Genomic DNA, 20,352 nt, shown 5'->3' with positions numbered 1-20,352 from the left:
GTGTGAATATGCATGTCAGCTACAGCGACAAGGTTGATATTCTGAGAGGGATTTGTGCAGTGTGCGTGTAAGGAAGCCTTTCAGGGCCATTTGTTGTTTTTTATTTCTTTCTTGAAATTTCAACATACTAAGTTGAACTTTTAAGATATTATGTTGAAATTACAAGATATAATGTTGAAATTTCAAGATAATAAGTTATAATCTCAACTTAGGATCTTCTAATTTCAAGAAATAAATAAAAAACAACAAATGGCCCCAAAAGGCTTCCTTAGAAAAGCTGCCACAGACAAAAAAAACTGACTACACTTAATGAACTGTAACAAGCAACACCTCAATTTAAGATATAAATGTTTATTTTGACCATAATATAGTGTATGTAAAGATAATAGCATGCAAATACATAACAAAGCACTTTGCGTCATGGTTAAAATACACCTGTCCAGCAGCTAACAGCATACAAAGTATATACTGAAACATTTAAACACCCACTACTCTGGTACAGCAACACATGGAATATAGCAGCTTCCTGGTGTCAATAAAACAGAGACACTTGTTAAAAAAATAAAATAACCAAAGACGTTTGCCAGAAGTAATCACATCATATCTAATCCTGACAAAGACCTATGTATATATGATAGGTAGGTCTTAAAAACTGGATATCTAATCCTGACAAAGACCTATGTATATATGATAGGTAGGTCCTAAAAACTGGATATCTAATCATGACAAAGACCTATGTATATATGATAAGTAGGTCCTAAAAACTGGATATCTAATCATGACAAAGACCTATGTATATATGATAGGTATGTCTTAAAATAACTGGATATCTAATTCCAGTATAGTTAATACATAGTAAATATGATAAAATATGTTGGTAGCATCACAGTAAGCTAAATACAAGTAAATAATAAACTGATAAAACAGCTAATAGTACCATGTATAGTATTAAAAGTGACAATATGGCAGGTAAAACTTCTGTAAATGGCACACAAATTGGTGGGAGTCATCGGGCTAGTCTTCCCAGCCTGGCTTCAAATGCTGAATAAGAATAAAAGAGAATGTTATATCTTAAAACCTGGGTGAGAACCTGAATGATTAGCGAGCAAACTACTTCTTTTTATAATGTAGCCCATCCTAAAATTTGACTACCCAGAATGATCAATAATCATATACCATCATTACTACGACCAAGCAACATATACGCTTATTACATTGATCAATCATCTTATACCAACATTACTGTGATCAATCATCACATACCAATATTACAGAGATCAATCATCACATACCAACATTACTGAGATCAATCATCACATACCAACATTACTGAGATCAATCATCATATACCAACATTACTGAGATCAATCATCACATACCAACATTACTGAGATCAATCATCATATACCAACATGACTGAGATCAATCATCACATACCATCATTACAGAGATCAATCATCATATACCAATATTACAGAGATCAATCATCATACACCAATATTACAGAGATCAATCATCATACACCAACATTACTGAGATCAATCATCATACAACAACATTACTGAGATCAATCATCATATACCAACATTACTGAGATCAATCATCATATACCAACATTACTGTAATCAATCATCATACACCAACATTACTGAGACCAATCATCACATACCATAATTACTGAGATCAATCATCATACACCAATATTACAGAGATCAATCATCATACACCAACATTACTAAGATCAATCATCATATACCAACATAACTGTAATCAATAATTGAATACCAATGTTACTGAGTTCAATCATCCTGTACCAACATTACTGTAATCAATAATTGAATACCAACCTTACTGAGTTCAATCATCCTGTACCAACATAACTGTAATCAATCATCATATACCAACATCACAGAGATCAATCATCATACACCAACATTACTGAGATCAATCATCACATACCATCATTACAGAGATCAATCATCACATACCAACATTACTGAGATCAATCATCATATACCAACATGACTTAGATCAATCATCACATACCATCATTACAGAGATCAATCATCACAAACCAACATTACAGAGATCAATCATCATATACAAACATTACTGAGATCAATCATCATATGCCAACATTACAGAGATCAATCATCATATACCAACATTACAGTGGTTATATTTTAGGCTCCTAGTGATGAGCACCAACAGGGGTGTGAGTGATTGAGTTGGGTTTAATGCCAATCAGATTGGTTGGATTGTTGTTTAACGCTGCAATATTCCAGCTATATGACAGCGGTCTGTAAAGAATCGAGACTGGATCATATAGTCCAGTGATTGAAATCATGAGCATCGATCCATGCAATTGGGATACGATGGCATGCATCAACCTGGTAAGCAAGCCTGACCACCCATCCCGTTAGTCGCCTCTTACCAGAAGCATAGTCGCCTTTTACGGCAAGCATGGGTTGCTGAAGACCTATTCTTCCCCGGATCTTCACAGGTCTAGATTAGGACAGTTTTTCAGTTATATCGCAGCATGTCAGCTAAATGTGGAAGTTAAAAGTGGTACACACAAGCACGGGTATGATGTCAAACCTCAAACATAATCAGGGCCAATCTTGGGTTCAAACAAACAGTCATTGGTTTTGGGAAGGCCAAAGGGAAGCAACTCTGCAGCAGCAGAGCGTATTGTGGCACCCATGCTCTGCAGAATCTGGACCCAAGACCAAATGCTGAATGTTGGTTGTAGTCGACATCACTGACAGTCACCATCAACTGAGCTCGCAGCAGCTACTGCTGCTATTGGCCAGTTTATTACACTAATGATTGAAACTAAAAACATTCTTCCTAATCAGCAAATTTCCCACTCACTTTCCTGACCTTGGCTTTTACATGCCTTGTGCAATCCGTGAAGACTATCTTAGGACAACCAAACAAATCAGTGCCAATGTTAAAAGCTAAAATAAATGTATCTGTTTGCAAACATTCTGTTAACCAATCAATTCCAGCTTGCATCAGTCCACAAGAATCCTGCCACTTACATCATTACCAAATCAGCTCTATCAGACCAAATCCGTGACAACCCAAGCCACAGCATTCAGTGGGATAAAGTCAAAGCCCTCACCACAAACCTCAAAGACTCCAAAATCACAAAACTACAGGAAGCCATCAACATCAAAAGACTCCAACCGTCAAACAACCGTGACCAAGGCTATTACATATCCCCCAGCTTACCATCAACTCATCATTATGTTACTGGCTTCACTCCTTTGTTCATGTTACTGACTTCGCCGGTAATGTCTTAACTCCCCCTTTTGTGAACATAATCGGCTTCTCCAATCCAGCATAACTACATCTGATGTCTACTCTAGTTATAAACATTGCCTCCTACCTGTATATATACCCGTGTGCGAAATACGCATCAGTCGGAAAGCGCACGTTAAATCTCCAAAGTAAGTAAGTAAGTAAGTATGTATATATACTTGTCAACCATACTCTCTATATCACTTGCTTGATAACAGTGGGAGAACCTACACCGAAACGTCGCTCTTAATTGAAATAAAGAAGTTGTTCATCCATAAATCTTATCCTTACTTACCTCAGCGCCAGCAGTAGTTCTTCAAGCTCTTCTTTCTTGGCGATCTTGACCTCCTGTAAGGTGAGACAATACAACTGATATAACATTTGTTTGTATCAAAGTTCTGCATGAGTGAGTATGGCTTTACACCGCTTTTCGCAATATTCCAGCAATATCACAGCGGGGGAAATGGGCTTCACACATTGTACCCATGTCGGGATTGGAACTCGGGCCTTCGGCGTGACGAGCAAATGCTTTAACCACTTGGCTACCTGACCGCCCCAAGTTCTGCATGACAACACATACATCGTTACATCTCAATGTACATGAAGCTAGCAGTGGTACTGTTGCATTGTGGTTATCATCAGTGTGCAACGTGTTCAGCAAACAACTCCTGAGAGTTTCGATCCTGTCACACACAGCAACACATGCTATATGTCTCCTTAGGCATGTAACTTTTTCAAAATTTGCCTCTGTTCACCCAGCAGTGAATGGATACCTGGTAGGATGATTGAGTGAGTTGGGTTTAACACCACTTTGGACAATATTTTAGTTATATCACAGCGTGTCAGCTTGATGTGGGAGAAAAGCCTGAAGTGATTCAGGTCCTAGAATTTTACCACTTCGGTGAAGCCCACATACACAGATATGGTGCTGACAAACCTATAAACATAATCTGGGAGAATCGGGCCTCAAACAGATGATCATAGGTGTCTGGCCTGCCCAAGGGATGCAACTCTGCAAGTGAATCGCGGTCATTTCAATGCCTGTGCCACCCTTGTCCCTCATCCTTATCTCTCATGATGAGATAATCTTGAATTCTTCAAAGATAACAAGTAATTTTCGGACATATCGTATTCGACGTATTAAGCACCCAGGGCGCTTTCAAAATTAGAAATTGGGGGCTCTTATTAGAATATAGTTCGGTGAAAGAGTTAAAAGATCGTAAATTTTGTGGTTTATGCTTACAGCCTGAAATGATACAAAAGAAAAATCTGTGCGTATTATACATGACAGATATATTTTCCAGAATTTAATTGCCCGTAATTAAGGGTGCATAGAACACACGAGTGTGTATTATACATGAATAATTGTGTACATTGATCAGTCGGAAGGGTGCTATTTGGGATTGTTCACTAGCCAATATATTAGCTTATTAGAGCGGGTGCTTATTACGTCGAATACGATAAGCCTTTTTTTTATATTTGTAACTAGCCCAGAATATTGCAGTGCTCATCCACTGAAACACCATGCCACAGTTTAACATGGATACCTCACTCAGACCGTTTACTGGCCCTGAGCCAACAAGTCTTGATGCCAAGCACAAGGCAGGGTAACAAAAAGTACCATCCTTAAACATCATTCAGAATGACGCAGCCAGAGATCGAACCACCGACCTACTTCCCGGGCAGACATTCTGTATACTATACCATGGAGAAAGATCTGTACATATGCAAACTCTCCTGACCAGACATGTCGATCTGGAGCTACAGTCAAGCATGCAGAATATTACCTCATCCGTGCTGAGGGTCTGCCCAGCCTTCATCTTAATTTCCAGAGCTTCAATCTGGCGAATTTTCTTCATTAACTGTTTCTTTTTCTTAGCACCTTCGATTCCGTGCTGCAAGTGAAAACAGTACACATCACACACATCTGTCAGGATTAAACATTTCAATGTCTGTGAGTCTATTTAAGGCACAGTGGTGCCATCTGTTCATGGCAAAACATACTGTATGGTTACTGTCAAGATTTAGTAGGTAGGAGGCAGAAAAGTTGACAACGTTTGAAAATAGATTGGAATTTTATAAACTAATCTTAGAGAGCCTATTGCTGGAATATTGAAAACTGATGAGCTTTGATGAACTCTCGAACATTTCTGGCATGGCTAAGAGAAGAACCTTTGCACAAAAGATTACAGCACCTTAGACAACTGGGCCATCAAAGCCACCTTGTACTAAAGAGAAGGTTTTGTGCCAAAGATTGTTGACATATGTGCCATGACAGCTATCAATGCCATGACAACTATCAGTGTGATGATAAAGGTTGTTGACACTAGTGCCATGACAACTATCAGTGTGATGATAAAGGTTGTTGACACTAGTGCCATGACAACCATCAGTGTGATGATAAAGACTGTTGACACTAGTGTCATGACAACTATCAATGTGATGATAAAGACTGTTGACACTAGTGCCATGACAACTATCAATGTGATGATAAAGACTGTTGACACTAGTGCCATGACAACCATCAATGTGATGATAAAGGTTGTTGACACTAGTGCCATGACAACTATCAATGTGATGATAAAGACTGTTGACACTAGTGCCATGACAACTATCAATGTGATGATAAAGGTTGTTGACACTAGTGCCATGACAACCATCAGTGGATGATAAAGACTGTTGACACTAGTGTCATAACAACTATCAATGTGATGATAAAGACTGTTGACACTAGTGCCATGACAACTATCAATGTGATGATAAAGGTTGTTGACATTAGTGCCATGACAACCATCAGTGGATGATAAAGACTGTTGACACTAGTGCCATGACAACTATCAATGTGATGATAAAGACTGTTGACACTAGTGCCATGACAACTATCAATGTGATGATAAAGACTGTTGACACTAGTGCCATGACAACTATCAATGTGATGATAAAGACTGTTGACACTAGTGCCATGACAACTATCAATGTGATGATAAAGACTGTTGACACTAGTGCCATGACAACTATCAATGTGATGATAAAGACTGTTGACACTAGTGCCATGACAACTATCAGTGTGATGATAAAGACTGTTGACACTAGTGCCATGACAACTATCAGTGTGATGATAAAGACTGTTGACACTAGTGCCATGACAACTATCAGTGTGATGATAAAGACTGTTGACACTAGTGCCATGACAACTATCAGTGTGATGATAAAGACTGTTGACACTAGTGCCACGACAACTATCAGTGTGATGATAAAGACTGTTGACACTAGTGCCATGACAACTATCAGTGTGATGATAAAGGTCACTTACAGTACCAGCCTGTGTTTCAGTTCCAAACGTGGAGCTGCCACCGGCTGAGTCTACAAACATATTCAAACATTTGACTTAACAAATACAACCAGTCCTTGGCAGAAACCTGTTAACTAACATGCTTGAAAGAATTTTAAAAACTTCAAAGTGACTGCCTCCATTATTCCTCCACAAACAAAATGTTTTACGTATGTTCCACTGAGAATGCCAAAACGGCAGCAGTTTATGATCCAGTGAAGCAGGTACAGATTATTCTAGTAGCAACAGAAAATGGTTTCTTTATTTAACTAACAGTCCAACTGTCAAGTAAAAGGTAAGACCACACACCAAACCAGTCCTTGGTAGGCATCTTCCCATTGCCATTGTGCGCAGTAACTTTCGGCACAACAAAGGCGGGATTCACACCTGCTGAAAGCATTGAACGTGAGAGAAATGTTTACAAGGAAAAGAAAATTACTGAAAAAAGAAAACCGCGGGATAGCAATTGACACCTTATGTAAACTCATCAGTTTATCAACATATGTGCTATTATGAGGAAGTTACAAATAACAATATTGAAGATAACATACTTTTTAGGGTAAAAATATCATTTATACTTATCCTGACTTACACTAATTGCTAATCTCATCTCATTCCGAAAAGCTAGTGGAAACGAGTTTACCAGCTTTGACAAGTGCTTCCAGTGCAGCTGCGTGGCTGTGGAGTGAGTTCGGGGCGGGGGGTTCTGTTCTTGGGAGCACTGCACAGCAGTTTCCACTGCCTTTTCCGAATGAGATGAGATTAACAACTAGTATGAGTCAGGATAAGGTAAAATTATTGTTATTCTTATCATTTTCATCACCACTATTGAGAAGATGTCAACTCAAGTGTTGACCCTTTTGTTAACTCACTATGATTATCACTGGCATCATAATTATCATTATCATTGGTAATTCTTAAGGTCATTGAAACTATATGATTGAAGACTATGACACCACCTCTGGGTGATCCTCTGCCATGACCAGTGCCAAACGATGCTCCGTTACTCTTGCTTCCAAGGTTCAAGGCTGACCAGTCACAAAGCTGACCAGAGTTACTGGCCTTTGCTGAACTCCCCCTCGTCTTGCCATCACGGCCACCAGTCAGCGGAGAGTCGCCGCCACCCAAACCAGCATAGCAGGCTGCAGGAGACGGGGCGCCGACACTCCTCCCCCGCCCCACAGGCTTGACCCGGGTCTGGTCAGGGAACACCCCAACCGGAGCTTGAATGTTGATTGATGGTTGTGGAGCTGGCTGACAGGGTGGGATATCTTCGTAGGGATGTTCTGGCCGCTGGGCTGTCGCTGGGACGACTTGGGCAACAGGTTTGTGAGTGCGAGGAGATGGCTGAGCAGATGGTCTGACTGGCTGTGGGGCCACGTTGACAACACCCCTACCTCTTCCCATGGACAAGCCTGTGGTGCCTGGACGAGGGGCATTGCCACCTTTAGCTCCTGAGTGGAAAAAAAGGAATAATCATGCACTGACCATTCTGATAATTTGCAACAAAAGGGAGTCATTTGGGTTTAATGTCTTGAACAGTTATCAGGAAAAGTCATGGCAGCTTAATCATGGGGGAAAAGCCCCATGCCTATGACTTGCATTACTTTGGTGAAACCCACCAACATGAGAACGGAAAAGCCAAGGACAGAATTCAGGGAGAATACTTATTTCAAATTCAAACTCGCACACAACAGGGGCAGCATATTTACACATTCTCAGAATTAAATGTTGCCCCTTAAGTGTAAAAAAAGGTAAGAATTTTCACTCTGTCCTCAGCTAAAAGTTGCTTTTTATAATAACGACATTCCTAACTGCAAATTGGGTGAGGTGAGGTGAAATTGGGTTTAACATTGCGGCCAAGATTATTCCACTTATATAGTGACGAGCATGCACAGTATAACATGAATACCCAGAATACCAGACCTATTTTAGCCCCTTAATGCCGAGCGACAGACAGGGTAACAACATAACTGCAAATTAAGAACATTCAAAGAACATTCTGAGACGCTATTCGCTGCTGGCCCAGATCCTAACACGGCTAAGGGGTGGGGCAACTCAAACTATATCGCCATCCATCCCACCCTACAGGATATGACCCCTGATAAAGTTCAATCATCCTAACCATGCTAAAACCCATAAGCCACAAGAACAATCACAACCAGTGATGTTACTCCCTTCTCCAACAGAATCTTCTAGATATAATGGCAACATGCAACATGTCAGTAGCAAGTTTGGAAATGTTCAATAATATGGGACTACACTCACCATCACCACGCACAATGCCTCGACTTACAATTAATATCCAAGGCTTAAAAATAAAAGATTTGGTTCTTAGGCAATGGCTTGAGTGAGTGAGTGAGTGAGTGAGTGAGTGAGTGAGTGAGTGAGTGAGTGAGTGAGTGAGTGAGTGAGTGAGTGAGTGAGTGAGTGAGTGAGTGAGTGAGTGACAATGTACCCATGTCAGGAATCGAACCAGGGTCTCCAGCGGGACGACCAAACGCTTTAACCACTAGACTACCCGACCACTCCCAAAGGCTTTTGAAAATATAGTGCAGCCAGGCAGTGGTTATGGGGGCGGTTTTTTTGGTTGTTCAAACTAGTATGTGACCAAATAAACAGTTGTGTACAATAAAACTGGGACAGGGCATCCCTACATAAATGTATTCCTTGATGAGTAAAATATTGGAATACAGTTTTTGACTACCATTGCACTTGAAATATTTACAGATTTTTTTTCAAAATTTAAAAAAATGGAAATAAAACGAAACGCGCGGCAAACTTTAGGATGATGCAGGTTGTGCCTGAGAACCAAGACTATCGGGTTTTTTAACCCAATATAAGATTGCTATGCAATAAATCGCAATGAACAATGAAGAATAAAGCATGGTTCATTTCAAGATAAAACATTTCTGGAGATTCGAACATGCGCTCGCAACTTGATGACGTCATAAACTGGACAACGTTATTTTTGAGACGGAAGTGTCAAGTGAGTTGCTCCCATAGAGTGAGTGAGTGAGTATGGTTTTACGCTGCAATATCACCGCGGGGGACACCCCCACCCCCCCCCCCCCCCCCCCCCACCCCCCCACCCCCCCCCCACCCCCCACCCCCCCCCCACCCCCCCCCCACCCCCCAAAGGACTCCAAACATTGTACCCTGTGAGGAATCGAACCAGGGTTTTAAGCACTAAGCTACCCCACCGCCCTGTTCCCCATAGATTTAGCTGGGCATTATAGATAAACGATCCAATAGTGGGAGAGATATGACAATCGGTATTGCAAGAATAGGTACAGATAATCGATGTGAATATTGTGAGAAATTTAACCCCTCTGTTCATAAAAAGGTTTTGTCCAACATTGCCGTGGTTGAATTCTATTTAGAGAATTATCATCACATAAAATTATGATAAATACAGGTAAATATTTTGAAAGCTTGTACTTATTATTAACATCCTCAAAGAGGCTGTACATAATATTGATATCACATTTAAGAAATATTGGTCATTGTTTACTGCAGCTGGATAAAACACTCAGGACTGGCCCCCTTAGGGTCTATTCTCCCTGCTGTGTGTTATTGTATGATAAACAACTCCCGCTTGTCATTTATTTCTTAATTAAAGGCATATTAACCCTCAAATTATCACAATTTACAATTTCTCTATTAGAAGTTAGAAACTGCATGGCATACTTACCCATGCCCCGCCCTAGTCCGCACTGAGCCAGGGAGTAGGCAAAGACTGCAGAGGGCATCTGCTGTGTGGGTGCTGGGGGTGCCGACTGGTACATGCTGAATGCTTGAGGCTTGTTGTTGGGGAGGCGGAGCTTGCCATCGGGGTTGGGCGTCTGGTTCTCCTTGTTCTGCTGGGCGGGAACTTCTGGCCTGTCAACAGCAATATTCCAACATCACCACAGGCAGCAATATTCCAACAATATCACTACAGGCAGCAATATTCCAACATCACCACAGTCAGCAATATTCCAACATCACCACAGTCAGCAATATTCCAAAACTACAGTCAGCAATATTCCAACAACATCACTACAGTCAGCAATATTCCAACATCACCAGAGTCAGCAATATTCCAACAACATCACCAGAGTCAGCAATATTCCAACAACATTACCAGAGTCAGCAATATTCCAAAACTACAGTCAGCAATATTCCAACAACATCACTACAGTCAGCAATATTCAAAAATTACCACTACACATCATCACTGTTTTGGTTTAAAGACTTGACCAACCAAAGCCAAAAGCTACTACATGTCATACATCATATTTCATATTAAGCAAAGTCGGAGATAAATGTCCTTTTGTCAAAGGACGAAAATGCAACCATGGAAACATGAACATAATGCAAACAATCATTTTAAAATAAACCTGGAAATCCAGAGGTTGAATAGGATGTTTTCAATCTCAAGGGTTGAGCAAACTTCCAGTGAGTGAGCGAGTGAGTGAGTTAGTGAGTTGGGTTTAACAGTATTCCAGTTATATCGCGGCTAGTCAGCTTAATGTCAATCTCATTACAATGAGATCTAAGTTCTCGCTGGCACTAAACAAAGATCTGAAGACATCCCATTACGGGTCGGAACGACCTTTTACGAACTTTGACCGACCACTGAAATGAATAACAAGAAGTTGACATCAGCCAATTAGAAAGCAGCTTTCTTGAGCTTTCCGGCATTCGTTTCAACCTGGCAACTTCCATTTCAGACTATGCTTGAAAAATATGCGGACACAGTTCTCGATTAAAATTTTGAAAACTGAACAAACGAACATTCCAGAATGTTTAATATACAGTTGAGATTGTCAGCTAAGTGTGGGAGGAAAGCCCGAAGTGAGGAAAGCCTGAGACGTCAGTGAAACCCATGAGCACGGATATGGTGCTGACAAACCTAGAAACATAATCTGGACGAACTGGGATTCGAACCCACAATCATAGGTTTCTGGTGTGCCCAAGGGATGCAACTCTGCGCAACGAACAGCAGCACCTTGAACGATAGGGCCAGCCGTGCCCCTAGCAAACTTCCAGATTACAGCCACCTGTCACATAGCTCACGTTGATAAGATATTCACTGAGTATGCACTTAATAAAGACCAGCGGACATCCCTTTTATGGTGGAGTTGAAAACTGAGAAGTGCAGAGTACTCACTCTATATGTTCTGGATTCAGGTATTTGTGAAAGGACCGCTTCTCAGCCGGAGTCATTCTGAATAACAAACATAAATTGTTAACTAAATTTTATATTTATATACAATATGCATTTCTTCCCCGCATCACAGTTACACTAGCCTGTCAGCACAAAGAAAGGGAAGGATGTGGAAGGGAAGTCAAGTGATCATGTTGTGCATGCACAGAACCCTTTGTTTGGGTGGTGACCATGATGATCCTGGGATGTGTTCGGGTGAATTGCTTTTAGAAGCTGGGAACTTTGTTCAAGCATGTTTCCACAGACAGATCGAAAGGAGGAAAATATGCATAGTGTTAGATTGGATAAGCTGAAATATTTACACTATGTTACTCAAAGGGTCATAAGGACTAAGTGTAATAACTTTCCAATATTTATATACATGCCCTTTAGCTATTCTAAGGGCTGATAGGTTAGTTGAGGTGATATGACATCAGACTTGGATAACATTAAGTCATCTGAACAATAGGCTGAATTCAGTGAACATTCTCTGATGGGTTGACATTGTCAATTAAGAAAGAAAATGAATCGTGACATGATTCAATAGCTAGGCAATGGGAAAAAAAGCAGACCAACTGTACTCTATTTGATAAGTTTGCCACATGTTATAATAAAACTGTCCAACAATGAAATATTTGCTCAACAATGTTCCTATTTGTATAAAATGCTATTTGTATTCATAATTGGGACTCCAAAGAAACACCCATGCCATTACGAGCCATCCATTACCCTGTGATGTTCTTGAACTTGACTTTATCCAGGAATTCTGGGTTGACACCTATTCTTGGATGGGGATTCACCTCTGCAAGATAAATGGGTATAGTCTGCTTGATAGATCTTCTAAAATTCATTGTCATTGCAGATCAAACTTATTTCCTGTTTGCCAGACATCCAGCCAAGGCGTGGGAGAAGAGGGGGTGGATCAAACCTTGACCCCCTTTGAAGGAGGTAAGTTGGGGTAGAACCCACAAAGTTGACCACACAGCAAGTAGAGTGCAGCTTTCAGTGTTCCTGTTTACCAATAATTGCCTATTTTTTACCGGTAAAATTAGGCTTGGATCGGTAATTCACATGACTGTCAGTCCCTTTGTACGGGCAAATAAAGTACCTTATAAATCTTCTTTGTTGAACAAAACATTAGCAATATTCAATAAAGTATTCTTTTCAAACAAAGTCTTTTTTCGCCAGGGTTTCCCGAAACAACAAACTTAAGTCTGTGGTTGCAAATGTCTTGCTCTATCCCAGGCACATACCCTCATCCCAGCTTTCTGTGCAAGTTATTTCGTACTGATTGTACGCTGGGACATCAGTGCAGCCTTTGAAAGTGCCCACTTCATCACTTTGCAACTCATGGTCTGAAAAAACAAATCATGCTGTTTGAAAAAACAAATCCAGTGCTCTCTAATGATGCTACTCTCAATCAGTTACCATGGTTACTCTGAACTGATGCAATGATTGATGGTAACAGTAACTGTCAATAATCAATCAGATATTACCATCAATTCTGGAGAAAAATCAGTTTTAATATCAAATTTCTATTTATAATGTTCAATCAATCCTTTCATCAGTAATAACCACACACCATCACATTCATCCTTAATATGCAACTAATCACATATTTTCATTAATGAAATACAGACCTACATATAAGCAGCATATTTGCGTAAAATACCCCCCCAAAATGCTCAAAACCCAATTACTTTTAACATGTTTAAATAACCTGCGTACAGAAATGCATGCATTAAAAACTCAAATGTATAAAAACATCTCTCGTAAACATGGTAAATACACAATGAAGCTTTTTCAGCATGCATACAACATGTACAAAGGAGTTAATTTCCGAAAACACAATTACGAGCTAAATTACTTTCCAAGTCAGGCCTATATATATATTAAGAACAGTTATACACATCTAAAACATTATTTCATTTTTTGAAAATCTTAAAATGTTCATTAATTAGAGTGATGAATAGATGAGTGAAAAAATATTGGTTACCAACGAAAAATGTAATGACCCAATTAAAATAGAAACCTTCGAGTAAAAACTCAAATGCTCAAAATGTTTTCTGGAGCTCTGGAAATAAGATTCTGATCATTTTGATTTACAACTGATTATAAACAGTAATTAGTTAAAACAATCCAATAATGACCAATCATCCATCATAAAATCTCCACACCATCCAAGAGGACACACAGAACACACCAAATAGACAGAAATAAGAGTGAGTGAGTTAGGTTCAACGCTGCTTTTAACAGTATTCCAGTCATATCGCAGCGTGTCAGCTTAATGTGGGAGGAAAGCCCGAAGGGATGCTGGTCTCAGACGTTTACCACTTTGGCGAAACCAACACACACGGGTATGGTGTTGACAAACCTAGAAACAAAATCGGGGCGAACCGGGATTCGAACCCACAATCATAGGTTTCTGGCATGCCCAAGGGACGCAACCCTGCACAGCGAATCGCGGCGCCTTAGACGACTGGGCCATCCATGACCCTACAGAAATTAGAATGATCAAGAAAAGGTTCTTGTTTACAGAATACAGTACCTGACAAGTTAGACAAACATACCATGTGCAATCTCCCTCTCAAGGACAGCTTTGTTTGGACATGTTGCGATGTGGAACCTCAGCTCTGGTCGAGGCATCTCATGGGTGGCATTAAATGGACAGGTCGCAAAATCCTTTGCTGTATGATTCTGAATTGTATCCAACATGAGTGAGTGAGTTGGGCTTAACCCCACTCAGAACAATATTCCAGTCATATCATATGGCATCTGAGCATAACCAGGGAGGAAGGCCCGAAGTGATGCAGGGCCCAGGGCTCCGTTCCATGAAGTGATCTTAGCGCTAAGGTGATCGTAACTCCCATATTTTAACATAGGCTTACAATCATCGTAGCTCTAAGATCGCTTTGAGGAACATGGTCCTGGCCTTTACCACTTCAGAGAAACTCACTAGCACGGTATGGTGCTGATAAACGTGGAGACACCAGTATTTACGCTACACAAAAGTGTACGTCCACTATGCACACATGTAGAGAATGGACGATGAAAATGAAAACTCTGCATCCTGCGTGACTCACAATAATATTTACTGTACCTACAACGAATCATGAGCAGTTATCCGAACTGATATTTCATCCATCAATCATGACCACTGTCCACATGATCAGTGATTCATTACAGACGCTCAAGTAATAATCCAAAAGTACAGTCCACAACACCATTTCATTACTTTACAGGACCTTCATATTGCCTGCAAAGTCCCTCAAAATTGATTATTGAAGGTCCCCAGGAAACCCACTTTTGTACGTCAAGGTGAAAGCTTGATACATAATCAAACATAGCAGGTAACAATGTTCAGATGATCCATTTGGTCATCTTACAACAAGCATAGGTTGCTGAGGACCAATTCTAACCAAGATCTGCACGGGGTCATCTTACAACAAGCATAGGTTGCTGAGGACCAATTCTAACCAAGATCTGCACGGGGTCATCTTACAACAAGCATAGGTTGCTGGGGTCCAATTCTAACCAGGATCTGCACTTATACCTAGTGATTGCTTCTCATCCATACCTTTCTGCATTTCATGAGATGGTACTGCATACGTTTGCGACGGACCATGTGCGCCTTGTCATATGGACACGGCTCCAGCTCCTCGGGGTCTATAGACAAGTCGTAGTCGAACATTGTTACCCTGGAAAACATTGATGAAACATGCATCACAAGCAGATCCACTTGAGACAACAACAATCAGTGATGTGAGGCTCAGGGTTTTAGATCGTTAAGGCAAAGGAGCAAAGTACACACAACCAAGGAAATCAAAGTCCAAACAACTTTCCTTCTACTTCGGCCACTCATTCCTGCCAGTCCTTGGTTCCTGGGATGATGATCAATCTATGCAACTGGGATACAATGACATGCATCAACCAAGTCCATGAGCTTGACCCTCTGATCCCTAGTCGCCTCTTATGACAAGCTTCGTCACCTTTCAGGGCAAGCATGGGTTGGTGAAGACCTAATCTACCCCGGATCTTCTCAGGTGAACACAACTGGTGCTCAGACGGATTTCTGTTATATGATTTTTTTATTTATATATTGTGTATCAAGATGATATGTTGAAGAGTCTGATAGTACTTCTTATCAACTGGGTAACATTTGGTCATCCAACTTCCAAAGTACAGAGAGAACCCTTCTGGTCAGCAATACCCGTTCAGACTCCCCACACCACTGTCACACAACTAGAGAACTAGCTAAAGACAATTGATTGACGTCCTGCTTGACATCATGAAAAATTAGTTTTTTTGTGCCACAATACCAACTATATAATATCCATTCCCTCTATTTATAGACTCAGTCAGCACTACCAATCCCTCTTTACAATATGTTCAATGATGCCTAGTTTGACACAAGTGGGTAAAACTTTTGACCCCAGAGGTGATAACTCACCGGATGCCTATTGTGTAATTCTATTTTTTAATGACATTGTTATATACTTGTTACAACTGCTGCTCAATAAACAATGTTTGTGTTTATATTCAAGTGGGTATTTCCACTATCCAAAGTGTGCAGTGAGGACGTCTTATTGTTGATAGCCATTTTCGAGACATAAACGCAAAGTTTGATTAATACCAGCAAGACCACTCAATTTTTCACAATTAATTGACGCTTTTGTTTATTTCAAGATTTACAATAGTTGAGCTTAACATCAGAAAGGTTGTGAGTTCGCGTCCGACGGTTTCTCACAAAACCTGGTTGTTTGTCTTTGAGACATGTGACCTACGGTAGTGATCATCCTCAGGAGAAGTTCTGGTTCTGTATTCTAAAGGTGTTCAAGTTCCGATCATAAACTCTCAGACCTCACAAGAGCTGAGTTTTAGACCATTCTTTTCATGCTTGTTTCAATATCAACTAGGGCTGGGACGAGTCAAAATTTACTACCTAGGTACTGACCCCCCTATTACCCGACCCTACCCCGGTACCCACTGTAGGTCTCAAAAGTTGGGAACATAATGTCTGATTGGAAATTGTTTTACTGCAGCCTTGGCAAATACTACATGTATCAAACGATGCAAGTCAAAAGGAAATGTGACCATCAGCCACATGAAGCGTAACCCTGAGCTATAGTGAGTTTTTGCCATTAAAGAATATATCACATGACTAACCATGGTTCCCGGAAGTATTGTGGGTACAGACTCAGGACCGACCCGACCCTAGTACCTGAATTACCCCTCCAAGCCCTAATGTTAACATTGTTCTACCTGTAAAATGCATCTTGACAGAATTGGGAAAAGGCAGGCACATCTATACAGAAACTGACGAAGACAGGGACCCAAATACTGCACTGCAGTTAGCCTATATTCAGGGCCTAGTTTACCTGCCATGACAGTTCTGACGAGTCTCACCCCACTGTGACCCACCAATGGCAGCTGAGGAAAATATTACAGTGAATGCTTGCCTGACAGAAAACTAAAATGTAATAACATGAACGGTTGGTTCACTTGGGTGGCAAGTAATTTCCGCACAGGCCTAATTATGATACTGAATTTAGCTGCCACAAGACAGTGACAAAGTTCGACATGATCACCATCATTGCCATATGTGTTGGAAAATCATAAAAGTCTTGAGCATATTATTTTATAGGCAGGTGGCCTGTACAAAGTACTCAATAAATATTACCTACCAATTTCCAGCTATTTCAGAAAGAACTTTATGGTCACAGATTAATCATCTCACTGAAGTTTTGAAAGCGCAACGTCTCAACGACTGTGAAAGGGGAATCCCCTACTAAAGTTCCAGAACAACAACCAAGGGATAAACGTACCTGATAACTGTTTTCACCACCTCTTTGTCAGACTGTGTGCGGAAAAGGTTAGCAATGAAACACCGCAGTATTCCAATTTCTATTCAGTCTCCAGATTATTCGTCACACAGTCTGTAGTCTGTACCAGAGTATCACTATAAATGGTGATGTCAATGGTGTCACGCCTGGCCGTTGTGTCACTTCCGCAGTTACTCGTCACGTGGTACGAGCTCCTTGTAGCGACCGGTAGGACTCGGTTGCTGAGAGGTTTCCTTGATGAAAATCTCCATCCAAACATTTAAGTTGACAGATGGTTCCCGGTAATCTTAATATATTGAAACAAAATACAAAAAGTTTGATTAAACTAGATAAACTAGAAGCACCGTCCAGCACACTTCAACTCGGGCCATGACAAATTACGGGTATATTATAAGTTTTGGTGTCTTTAGTTGCCGTAAACGGTGTCATATTAGGTTAGCAGACAAAAATATTAGGCGAGGCGTTAGCCGAGCCCAATATTTTTCGGCTCATCTTATATGACCATATCGAATTTATTATGCCGAAAAGTTTACACTATTTGGTATCTTTGACGCACATATCATGTCATAGACCATATTAACTCAAAACTTAACACTTACAACCTAAGACGTTAAGGGTCAAAGGGAGACTACTCTTCAAACCTCAGAGGCCAAACCTTGTTGATAATTTTAACTTTATATAATCTTATTAAAGTCACGAACGTGAACCAAAGAACATGAACGTCCTTGCACATAAAAAATAATGATATTAAATCACAAAACAGTGTCGAATAACGAATTTCTGTGCCAGAATTGTCATGTGAAATATGTGAGGTGGGTGTTGGAAAATCCAGGATGGATTTTACTGACGGTATACGGTCTCATATTTGACTATTAGTGCCTACTTTTGTCCTTTATTTCAACTTTGTATTTTTTAAACGAGTGGCCGCCCATACAAGCAGCTAAAAACGACAAAGTGTTTAGTGTTTAACTACCCAGATCCAAACACGTAGTACCTATATCAACAATCCAAATACCTCTAGTGCAGTGGACGTCCGGAAGATCTTACTCTTGACCGTATCAGACAACTGACGAGTGCACGCCTAACCTGTGACCTCGTTACACCCCCCATGAGGTGTTTGCCGAAGGGAGATGGGTAGGAAATGTGTGCTCCAGCCCAGCGCAGAGTTAGCGACACACGGTATACTGCATGTTGCATACAGTATATTGCAGTTGATATACTGTATACTGCATGTAATACTTATTTGCGGAAAAGTTACAATTTTCAAAATTCAAGATTCAATTTGCATTTATTTCTTATACAACAGACCGCCGTCATATATCACTGGAATACTGCTGAGAGCGGCGTTAACTAACGTTGGATATATGGAAATAAGGTATACTTTCAAGCGCGGATAGAGCGCAGAATTTAGAAATGGAGGCTTTACTATATTACACGTAAGGATTACAACCAGGACTCTCGCGCAAAAATACTATATACGTACAGCTGTGTAGTATGTACTTAGATTTATTTTCGGTTATGTATATTTTAAATTTGTATCAAACGATTACAAATGTGGCTTTAAATAACCGCCTTTTAACTTCCGACACTTCGCGTCACACAGAGCATGTAAAGCGAGAGCAAGAGTTCAGTTAAAGACAAAGGTATGACAAAGTAGGTCACTAAGATATATAATCAAGCCAATCAGCAATACCTGTCCACCCTATTTTGAAATGGACAGACCCCATGAACTTACTTATAACAAATCGCTTTTGTATGTGAATTCAAGCACTTATTATTGTCTACCTGAATACCACAGGCCGCGTAAAATATATAGACAATGTTATCAATGTGCGTGCGTGCGTGCGTGCGTGCGTGCGTGCGTGTACCCGGTAATGCCATTGCTACCGCAGGCTAAACAATTTCCACTCACTCACTTTTCAACCCTTGAAAGACAACACTGCCACCTTGGTCCAAATGATTTTTACAGGCTAATCAAATTTAAGGGGAGACAACTTCTGCCACACTCATTCATGAACACATTTTCATTCTAAAAGCTGTAGCTGGTGGGGGAAGGTATGAATGAATATACATAACATTTATATTCTTGATTCAGAGGCAGCACCGCACACGAAGTTTAAATAATTGTTCACACATTCGAACGCCAAGCACGGCACATATTGTGTGGACCCCTCGTTGGGCTATCTGGTGATGTGAATACTTTATTAAACATGAAACTACAACTGCTAATGGTTCGGCTACTAATGAGGACGCTACTACTGCTAATGATGTCACTACTAATAATAATGACGTCACTACTACTGCTTATGGCGCCGCTACTGATGACGTCACTACTACTGCTAATGGCGCCGCTACTAATGACATCACCACTACTGCTAATGGCGCCGCTACTAATGATGTCACTACTACTGCTAATGGTGCCGCTACTACTGCTAATGGCGCCGCTACTAATGATGTCACTACTACTGCTAATGGTTCCGCTACTAATGATGTCACTACTACTGCTAATGGCGCCGCTACTAATGATGTCACTACTACTGCTAATGGTGCCGCTACTACTGCTAATGGCGCCGCTACTAATGATGTCACTACTACTGCTAATGGTTCCGCTACTAATAACGTCACTACTACTGCTAATGGTGCCGCTACTAATGACGTCACTACTACTGCAAATGGTTCCG

At 40.5% G+C, this 20,352-nt stretch overlaps 1 protein-coding gene across 3 annotated transcripts; it reads right to left on the bottom strand.

The window, feature by feature from the left end:
• Nucleotides 1-335: 335 nt before the first annotated feature.
• On the bottom strand, nucleotides 336-17,869 carry LOC124149469 (translation initiation factor IF-2-like). 3 transcript variants are annotated; one of them, XM_046521069.2, is made up of 13 exons: nucleotides 17,654-17,869; nucleotides 15,406-15,526; nucleotides 14,399-14,525; nucleotides 13,082-13,183; nucleotides 12,558-12,630; nucleotides 11,793-11,849; nucleotides 10,332-10,519; nucleotides 7,597-8,091; nucleotides 6,947-7,024; nucleotides 6,620-6,669; nucleotides 5,094-5,201; nucleotides 3,602-3,654; nucleotides 336-1,041 (listed from the first exon to the last, which is right to left on the bottom strand). In XM_046521069.2, exons 2-13 carry the CDS (start codon nucleotides 15,517-15,519, stop codon nucleotides 1,035-1,037), a joined length of 1,452 nt encoding a protein of 483 aa, XP_046377025.2. In that variant the 5' UTR covers nucleotides 15,520-15,526; nucleotides 17,654-17,869; the 3' UTR covers nucleotides 336-1,034. The 3 variants fall into 3 exon arrangements, with proteins under 3 accessions (XP_046377025.2, XP_046377023.2, XP_046377024.2); XM_046521067.2 differs by having other exon boundaries at nucleotides 6,947-7,027; nucleotides 17,654-17,868; XM_046521068.2 differs by lacking the exon at nucleotides 17,654-17,869 and adding an exon at nucleotides 17,513-17,629 and having other exon boundaries at nucleotides 6,947-7,027.
• Between the last annotated feature and the right edge of the window lie 2,483 nt (nucleotides 17,870-20,352).

This window comes from Haliotis rufescens, unplaced genomic scaffold (genome assembly GCF_023055435.1).
Source record: "Haliotis rufescens isolate VD_foot unplaced genomic scaffold, xgHalRufe1.0.p SCAF_1, whole genome shotgun sequence".
Lineage (NCBI taxonomy): Eukaryota > Metazoa > Mollusca > Gastropoda > Lepetellida > Haliotidae > Haliotis > Haliotis rufescens.
This window is presented reverse-complemented; position numbering and strand designations above follow the sequence as displayed.

Bases quoted from the DNA above. Each gene is read 5' to 3' on its own strand.
- LOC124149469 (XM_046521067.2), bottom strand. From the start codon at position 15,519: ATGTTCGACTACGACTTGTCTATAGACCCCGAGGAGCTGGAGCCGTGT. The intron at 14,526-15,405 runs GTATGGATGAGA...GATACAATTCAG, and splicing joins ATCTCATGAAATGCAGAAAG to AATCATACAGCAAAGGATTT. The intron at 13,184-14,398 runs GTATGTTTGTCT...TTGTTTTTTCAG, and splicing joins TGAGAGGGAGATTGCACATG to ACCATGAGTTGCAAAGTGAT.